Source organism: Carassius auratus, chromosome 47 (assembly GCF_003368295.1).
Source record: "Carassius auratus strain Wakin chromosome 47, ASM336829v1, whole genome shotgun sequence".
In the NCBI taxonomy this organism is placed as follows: domain Eukaryota; kingdom Metazoa; phylum Chordata; class Actinopteri; order Cypriniformes; family Cyprinidae; genus Carassius; species Carassius auratus.
This window is the reverse complement of record NC_039289.1, coordinates 5,182,730-5,192,538: the sequence shown is the minus strand read 5'-3', so window position 1 is coordinate 5,192,538 and position 9,809 is coordinate 5,182,730. Positions and strand designations below refer to the sequence as shown.

Sequence of the window (9,809 nt, the reverse complement as noted above, 5' to 3'; positions counted from 1 at the left end):
CCTTATGAAATGTATCATTATTAAATGTATCATAAATATAGATCAGCACTTACCTAATGTAAGTTACTTTGCAGTAACCATGAATTTGTCAACATTCTTCTCACCACTGATAATGTGATTTGGACTTGAGGCCATTTTGTCCAGCGTTCTTTCATTTTGGACACCTCATACATTGAGTGACAGAACACTTCTCTTTTATTATATATTTACATATTTGGTATTGCTGGATTCAGCACAACCCCACCTTTCCAACAAGCCATCATATGTGTTTCTATGATAATGCCAGGCAAAGCAAGCACAAAGTAAATGAAAACATTCTGCATAGATATTAAATTTGTGCATGTCCGCTTATTTTAGATATGTGTTTACATGTGTCTATTTATTCCATACATCAAGATATTCACATCCAGTCTTTTCTAGTAGTTAAATCAACTTCCTGACTACAAACATGTCAAGTTTCAAAGCTCTCAGAGCTTGCGTGATTGATCTGCATTAGTTTATATGCCTTAACTCCCATACGGACAGGCTATATTTTAGTCCTTTATTGGTTTTGTGGTGTATAACAATATCTGTTAATTTAACAATCTTAGCAGTAAAATACTTTTAGCCAAGAATCCATTTCATATATGGGAGACCTTAGAGATGAAGAAAAACATTGTTGGGTTTAGTTCTACCTCCGGTAGGGGTATCTCGAAAATTCAGGGGCATTGTCACTAGCCTACAATATACGCACACATTTTCTATCAACACACGACACGTGGAGCCCCGCCTCGATCTGCAGGCTGGACTTTCACTGATAGATACTGCGTTTCAGTTGTCATCTCTGAGTGTAAGGTAATAAGGAAAATATAGCAGCTTGAAATCGTGCTGTATTAATTTTTGACCCTGTACGAAGAGCATTTTAGCGTTTTTTATGCAGTGTTAAAAGGTAAGCTTCATCGATATAAATATCAAAGGTAAATATTCAATATTAAATTTCTAGATTTGTATGGACATGCTATACTTTTCACACACGAAAGTCGTTTCTCAGCTCTAGAAAAAGCATTTAACTCTTTAACAAACTTTTATTAAATTAATTCAGTCATTCATTCTTTGTCGTACCTTTCAGTTTCATTTCAATGTAAATGGTCTAGTTTCTGATAGTGATGGGAAGTTCGGATCATTTTACCGACTCGGACTTTCGAGTCTCGTTCAGCAAAATGAACGAATCTTTTTTCAAATCATTTCGTTCATTTTAGCAAAATGTTATTAAAATATTAAGTGCTACCTCCCCAACACATCTAGTACTTCAAGAACGACACGTCACTACAGCCCAGAGGAAGCTCTGCTGGAGTGAATTCTTTTACAAGGAGTTTTTGATTTATTCCTAAACATAACGCGACCAAGGTCAGTAGACATGCAAACAGTTTCATCGTAATGTTATCAATATCAATGTTGTTTCAGTTTCATTTCCGGTGTTCTGACGATTTGTTTCCCGCTCAGATTGTGCTACTTCCCATTAAAAAGATAGGTATAACGGTTAGAACAGTTCAATAGCGAAAAGTTCTACCTCTCAGATTTTGCTTCCAGCATGATATTAATAAGGTTATTAACATACAGTGTTGGTAGCATAATCTTATAGGTGGCTTTATTTGTTTGAACACCCGCTAAACGCACTCACTATAAAAATCTAAATACTGATATTAGTTAATATATTAGGTATCTTAACACTATTTTACAGTATTTATTAATCTTTCATGCTCATATATAAATAATCCATTAAGGAATTTTTAAAAATGGGCACAAGAGGCCAAAATGATATTTTCTTTATACTATTATCTAATGCATTTTGTCTTTTTGTCAAAGATGAATAAAAAAACAAAGGGAAAGCTCAGCACGGAGTCCCTCGCTTCTGATTTAACAGAAGAGCAAAGAAAGCAGCTCTGTGGTTTGCTGGGGAATGTGGAGCTGACTCTTCTCTACAAAGCTTCAGTCCATGGATATCAAGCTTCTGTCTTCCATCAGCGATGTGACCGTCAGGGTCCCACCTTACTTGTAGCTTACAACTATTCAGAATACATCTTTGGTGGATACACTAGTGTAGATTATACTCAGTGTTATCAGCAAATTACAGATAAAGAGGCTTTCCTGTTCAGCTTTGAAGGTACAGAGCCAGTCTGCATCAAAGTTAAGAGTGGACATCATGCACGTTATGATGACGCTGGAGGGCCCAACTTTGGTCAACAGTTGTGCTTTTGTTACAACAACCAACCAGTTGTGCATCATCAAGGAGGGATCAATGCATTCGATTTTTATTCTGATACACTGTATGGGGAAGACCCCGATCTGAGGGAATGTGAGGTGTACAAAGTCAAACACAGTAAGTCAATTGTCAGAAAAATGTTAATATATAAAATATCTGTTCTGATGGAATTTAGAGGACTTTTGATATTAGAATACGATACAGTAGACATTAAGGGTTAAAATGTGAACATTCCTGAGTTTATGTTCTATAATAATCTTTATTCCATATTTCCCAGTCCTTCAGGTCATGGAGAAACCATGGAGGAATGTTCTGTGGACAGCTGAGTATGTTGAAGATGAAGATTTTATATAGTAATCTGCTAAATTTAAAGGTGTGATTCCTTTTGTAGACGAAGAGCAGAGCTCATGGAAATGATCAGGAATTACAAACCCCTGGTGATGTCTGTGAGTCGGGTCAGAATCCTAATGATCGGTCCTGTAGGTGCTGGGAAATCCAGTTTCTTCAACTCCATCAACTCCATCTTCATGGGCCGCATTACCAGCAAAGCCATGTCAGGATCTGCAGGCACTAGTCTCACCACACAGGTACAGATTCAATACGATCATCATGTTTCCTGTTAGAGCTCAGGGAACATCTCTTGATGACTTCAGGTCTTGATTTGATTCTCTTCTTTGTTGGTAGTTTCGCACATATCCAGTGAAAGATGGTCGTGAGGGAAAGCCATTGCCGTTTGTGTTGTGTGATACCATGGGACTCGAGGAGCAAACCGGTGCAGGACTGGATATTGAGGACATCAGCAGCATTCTTCAGGGTCGTGTACCAGACCGCTATAAAGTAAGTGCACTTATGGTACATCTACATTAATAAAGGTGGTATGGAAGCCCAAGTTTCTTTGACAGTGGCCTTCAGCTCGTCTGCATTGTTTGGTCTCTTGTTTCTCATCTTCGTTTTGACAATACTCAATAGATTCTCTCTGGGGTTCAGGTCTGGTGAGTTTGCTAGCCAATCAAGCACACCAACAACATGGTCATTTAACCAACTTTTGGTGCTTTTGGCAGTGTGGACAGGTGTCAAATCCTGCTGGAAAATGAAATCAGAATTTTCAAAAAGCTGGTCACAGAAGGAAGCACAAAGTGCTCCAAAATTTCTTGATAAACGGGTGCGGTGACTTTGGTTTTCAAAAAACACAATGGACTGACACCAGCAGACATTGCAACCCAAATCATCACAGACTGTGGAAACTTAACACTGGACTTTAAGCAAATTGGACTATGAGCTTCTCCACCCTTCCTCCAGACTCTAGGACCTTGGTTTCTAAATGAAATACAAAACTTGCTCTCATTAGAAAAGTGGACTTTGGACCACTGGGCAAAAGTACAGTTCTTCTTCTCAGCCCAGGTAAGAAGCCTCTGATGTTGTTTGTGGTTCTGTAGTGGCTAAAAAAGAGGAATAAGACAACTGTAGCCAATTTCCTTGACATGTCTGTATGCCTTGACCCAACCTCAGTCCATTCCTTGTGAAGTTCACTCAAATTCTTGAATCAATTTTGCTTGACAGTCCTCATATGGCTGCGGTTCTCTCGGTTGGTTGTGCATCTTTTTCTTCCACGCTTTTTCCTTTCAACTTTCTGTTAACATGCTTGGATACAGCACTCTGTGAACAGCCAGCTTCTTTGGCAATGATTGTTTGTGGCTTACCCTCCTTGTGAAGGGTGTCAGTGATTGTCTTGTGGACAGCTGTCAGATCAGCAGTCTTCCCCATGATTGTGTAGCCTACTGAACCAAACTGAGAGACCATTTTGAAAGCTCAGGAAACCTTTCCAGGTGTTTTGAGTTGATTAGCTGATTTACATGTCTCCATATTATAATTTGTTGAGATAGTGAATTGGTGGGTTTTTGTTAAATGTGAGCCAAAATCATCACAATTAAAGTGTGCATTGAATTTAATACATGAGTCCACAATTTGAGTTAAATTACTGAATAAATGAACTTTTCCACAACATTCTAATTTATTGAGAAGCACCGGTTCATATGCTTAAGTCCAAGATTCAGATTGAAGTTTCTCAACACACTTTACATTGATTTATCCTGATTCAGTTCAACCCCATCACACCATTTCAACCTGATGAGCAAAAGGCCTCCAGACCTGCATCTCTACAGGAGAAGATCCACTGTGTGGTGTATGTGATAAACACCACCAAAATCTCCCTCATGTCCGACAAACTACAGGAAAAACTTGCTTCCGTACGCAGAAAAGTGAACTCACTGGGTAAGAAAAGTAACAGCATTTTTAGATGTATGTTGCAAAACTCTTATGCCAAATGTGTCATTATTAACTTAGTTATTTACATTATTTCAGCCATTCCTCAGATGGTTTTGATGACAAAAGTAGATGAAGCTTGTCCTCAGGTGGAGAAAGATCTTCAAAGCCTATATGTCAGTTCCTACATCAAGTCAAAGGTGAGACATGAGCACATAAACTGTTTCCAAAGTCACTTTCCAAAACCCTCTCTGCTCCTCACTGGTGGAATGAGCAGCCAAACTCTACCCAAACAGCTGAGAGAATCACAACTTTCACGAAGCACCTTAAGACACATCACTTCTGCAAACACTTAACCACTCCACAACCTTAAACCAATGCACTTACTCATATTAATCTTCTTTCATCAGCTCTTTTCCTAGTCTAGCTTTCTAATAAATCTGGTATTGTACACTATGAATATTATTGGGTCTGTGATGAATTGTTTATGTCCTTCTATTGCAGATAGCTTGAATAAAAGTATCTGCTAAATCCATAAATGTAAATGAGTTGTTTTGTGTGTGCAGGTGCAGGAGGTGAGCTCTCGGTTGGGTGTCCCGGTGTCTTGTGTGTTACCGGTGAAGAACTACAGTCAGGAGCTGGAGCTGGAGCTCAACTGTGACGTCCTGCTGCTCACCGCTCTACAACAGATGCTCAACTTTGCAGACGACTATCTGGACGATGTCTGTCCCTTGGAGGACAATCCCAAATAAAGTGTGGTGTATTATAGATGGAGATGTATACCTCTTGATCAGCACAATAAGATATCTTAAATTCAAAGATTGTTATTAAGTTTGCCTGTTCTAGTTTTTAATAGCCAGCAAATCCACTGAAGAAAATGCAATTAAGGTCCTCATATTATTTTCATGCATTTGTTAGTTGCTTGTTTACTGTTGTTCTATGATCAGGTTTATAGGATATTGTATTAATAGAATGACGGTGAAATAACTTAAACAAACATAGAGAATTAAATATGCTTAAACTGTATAACCATTATAGTCTTACATGCACACACACACACACACACACACACACACACACACACACACACATATATATATATATATATATATATATATATATATATAAACCTTTCTTTTCTAAACAGGCAATCTTTTTTAATTCTGTTGAAGTGTGAAAGTTTGAAAAAATGACATTTTTTTTTATTATACACATATCTAAAATAAGGTGACCTGGATTTCTGAAATGAAAACCTTTTTTTTGTTTATTAAAAGGCCTACAATTCACCAAAAATCACACTATGAAAAGTAAATAGTAACTAATGCAAATAGTAAACAGATCAAAATAGGATTATCATGTAATCATGACTTTACAAAAATATATTGAAGGCATTGACTATTTTAACATTTTAACAAGTTATTTTATGTTTATGCCTAAGGAAATGAGCCTTTACTATCCATAATCAGGCTTATTGACCAAGAAGTTTGTGCTTTTGGTGTATTTGTTTAGTTTATTTTTTTAGATTATTCATTTAGGATTGTGACGACGGAAGTTCACGGAATGTTTAATATTTTGTGCAGAACAATCACGCAATCTTATTCTTTCTTATAAAATGCACCCAATCAAGTATTGTTGCAAGTGACATTGTAATTTTTTTTTTCTTTGTCTCCACCACCTGGCTACTTTTATAAAATGCTGATTCTGTTAAATAAATATATAAAATGAAATAAAAAAAAAGATCGCGAGTGACGTCACTTGGTGTCAGTGTAGTCTGGTGCAGTGCACGTTCTCCAGGTTTTCCCTATGGGTTTTCCCAAAGGCAGCATCTTCTCCAGCTTTTGGACGCAGCCGCTGGGTGGCTACTGACTTTCCTGAGTTACAGCTGTGATCCATGATGACGAGTTCGTTCATTATTTCTTTTTCACGGAGAAAGCAGATTGCGAATGGTAAGTTACAGATTCGATCGAATAAAGCTCCGCTGAAGCGAATCTGTGCGTTATATTTAAAACTTTATAAACACAGACATCCCAACCTGCAAAAAGTCATTTCAGGGAGGTATCCCGAAGACCCCCCCCCCCCCCCCCCCACACACACACACAAAAAGGGAAGGAAATACATCTCAGCTGTAGTCACCTTCTCAGTGAGACTTTGCCTATCTGAATGGGAGAACTTCCCTGCGCTTAGCCTCCCTAACATGTTGTGGTCCCTAAAAGATATAGCATAAAATATTATTTCTGCAAGCTATAGGCCTATGTAATTATTCGTTAATTATGTTTAAATATGTAAATTACTTTTACTATTTATATAATCTGCTTATACAATTTATGTAAACTGCTTTTATTTATTTTCCATTGCAACTTTAAACAGGTCTAAAGAGTTTGTTGTTTTCATGTAGCCTTAATTGGCAACAAGCCTGAATAATATGCAGATGAAATTAAACTTGTCCACTCACCTCAACATGTCTTTTGCAGTCATTTAACCTGCCATGGGCAATGCTTGAGCAAGACTCATTATGTTTTACATCTATAAGACAGGGGTACACTTTCGTGTAGTCTGCCGTAAAATGTGTCTTATACTTTTTTGTGTGTGTCACTTTCCCTCTGCCATGGTGCTCCTGTTTCTAGATAGACTTTCTTTTATTTTTAAATTTTTTTTCTTATCACAATAAACAATTAAAAACATCTGACAAAAAAGAAGAAGAAAAAATATCACATCCTAAAAATGTACAATATAAATCTTATTGTATCATAAACTAAGAGTCACACCTCCAGCAAATCATCTGTACTCATTCACATGACATTCTATACTGTTCACATGACAAGGGAGAACAAATTAGATTGAAGAAAAAAAAAAACAATAAGAATAAGCTAAAACAAAATAAATAAAATAAAACAAACCAAATAAAAGTGACTCATCATATCTGAAGTGTTATTAAATGTTTATACAGTTTTTTTTAGCCTGGGCATTCTCAACCTTTATGAGACAGTTTTGGAACAGCAAAAGTTCATTGTTTCTAGATAGACATTACTGATTAATTTTGTTCGGGAGAAGAGATAAAAGCCCGCCCACACTGACAATCTCGAATCTCCCTTTTCTGTCCAAGATACTAGAAAAGGTGGTATCCTCACAATTATATTCCTTCTTAGAGAAAAATGGTATATGTGAGGATTTCCAGTCAGGATTTAGACCGTATCATAGTACTGAAACTGCTCTCCTTAGAGTTACAAATGATCTGCTCTTATCATCTGATCGTGGGTGTATCTCTCTATTAGTTTTATTGGATCTTAGTGCTGCGTTTGACACAATTGACCACAACATTCTTTTGCATAGACTTGAACACTTTGTTGGCATCAGTGGAAGTGCATTAGCATGGTTTAAATCGTACTTATATGACCGCCATCAGTTCGTAGCAGTGAATGAAGATGTATCATATCGATCACAAGTGCAGTATGGAGTACCTCAAGGCTCAGTACTAGGGCCGCTACTCTTCACGCTTTATATGTTACCCTTGGGAGATATCATCAGGAAACATGGTGTTAGCTTTCACTGTTATGCTGATGATACGCAGCTCTATATTTCCTCGCAGCCCGGTGAAACACACCAATTTGAAAAACTAATGGAATGCATAGTCGATATAAACAATTGGATGACGAGTAATTTCTTACTGCTAAATTCAGAAAAAACAGAGGTGTTAATCATAGGGCCTAAAAACTCTACTTGTAATAATCTAGAACACTGTCTAAGACTTGATGGTTGCTCTGTCAATTCTTCGTCATCAGTTAGGAACCTAGGTGTGCTACTTGATCGCAATCTTTCCTTAGAAAGCCACGTTTCTAGCATTTGTAAAACTGCATTTTTCCATCTCAAAAATATATCTAAATTACGGCCTATGCTCTCAATGTCAAATGCAAAAATGTTAATCCATGCATTTATGACTTCAAGGTTAGACTACTGTAATGCTTTATTGGGTGGTTGTTCTGCACGATTGGTAAACAAACTACAGCTAGTCCAAAATGCAGCAGCAAGAGTTCTTACTAGAACCAGGAAGTATGACCATATTAGCCCGGTCCTGTCCACACTGCACTGGCTCCCTATCAAACATCGTATAGATTTTAAAATATTGCTTATTACTTATAAAGCCCTGAATGGTTTAGCACCTCAGTATTTGAATGAGCTCCTTTCACATTATACTCCTCTACGTCCGCTACGTTCTCAAAACTCAGGCAATTTGATAATACCTAGAATATCAAAATCAACTGCGGGCGGCAGATCCTTTTCCTATTTGGCGCCTAAACTCTGGAATAACCTACCTAACATTGTTCGGGAGGCAGACACACTCTTGCAGTTTAAATCTAGATTAAAGACCCATCTCTTTAACCTGGCATACACATAACATACTAATATGCTTTTAATATCCAAATCCGTTAAAGGATTTTTAGGCTGCATTAATTAGGTAAACTGGAACCGGAACACTTCACATAACACCGTACTTTCTACATCATTAGAAGAATGGCATCTACGCTAATATTTGTCTGTTTCTCTCTTGTTCCGAGGTCACTGTAGCTACCAGATCCAGTCTGTGTCCAGATCAGAGGGTCACTGCAGTCACCCGGATCCAGTACGTATCCAGACCAGATGGTAGATCAGCACCTAGAAAGGACCTCTACTGCCCTGAAAGACAGCGGAGACCAGGACAACTAGAGCCCCAGATACAGATCCCCTGTAAAGACCTTGTCTCAGAGGAGCACCAGGACAAGACCACAGGAAACAGATGATTCTTCTGCACAATCTGACTTTGCTGCAGTCTGGAATTGAACTACTGGTTTCGTCTGGTCAGAGGAGAACTGGCCCCCCAACTGAGCCTGGTTTCTCCCAAGGTTTTTTTCTCCATTCTGTCACCGATGGAGTTTCGGTTCCTTGCCGCTGTCGCCTCTGGCTTGCTTAGTTGGGGTCACTTCATCTACAACGATATCGTTGACTTGATTGCAAATTAAAACAGACACTATTTCAACTGAACAGAGATGACATCACTGAATTCAATGATGAACTGCCTTTAACTATCATTTTGCATTATTGAGACACTGTTTTCCAAATGAATGTTGTTCAGTGCTTTGGCGCAATGTATTTTGTTTAAAGCACTATATAAATAAAGGTGATTGATTGATTGATTGACAATTGATTGGTTGATTTGCAGAAACAGGCCAATCAGGATGCTCTCTGTCTGACATGCTCTTCGCACACACGCACATTAGCACACACACGCGAGGTCTCTCGCTCCCTCTCCCTCTCTGCCGTGCGCGCGCGC

The 9,809-nt window shown here is 38.1% G+C and overlaps 1 protein-coding gene across 1 annotated transcript; it reads left to right on the top strand.

The window, feature by feature from the left end:
• Positions 1–767: 767 nt before the first annotated feature.
• On the top strand, positions 768–5,529 carry LOC113064875 (interferon-induced protein 44-like). The gene is made up of 8 exons (XM_026235862.1): positions 768–928; positions 1,846–2,359; positions 2,520–2,568; positions 2,634–2,829; positions 2,927–3,079; positions 4,342–4,513; positions 4,604–4,704; positions 5,071–5,529. Exons 2-8 carry the CDS (start codon positions 1,846–1,848, stop codon positions 5,254–5,256), a joined length of 1,371 nt encoding a protein of 456 aa, XP_026091647.1. The 5' UTR covers positions 768–928; the 3' UTR covers positions 5,257–5,529.
• The last annotated feature ends 4,280 nt before the right edge of the window (positions 5,530–9,809 follow it).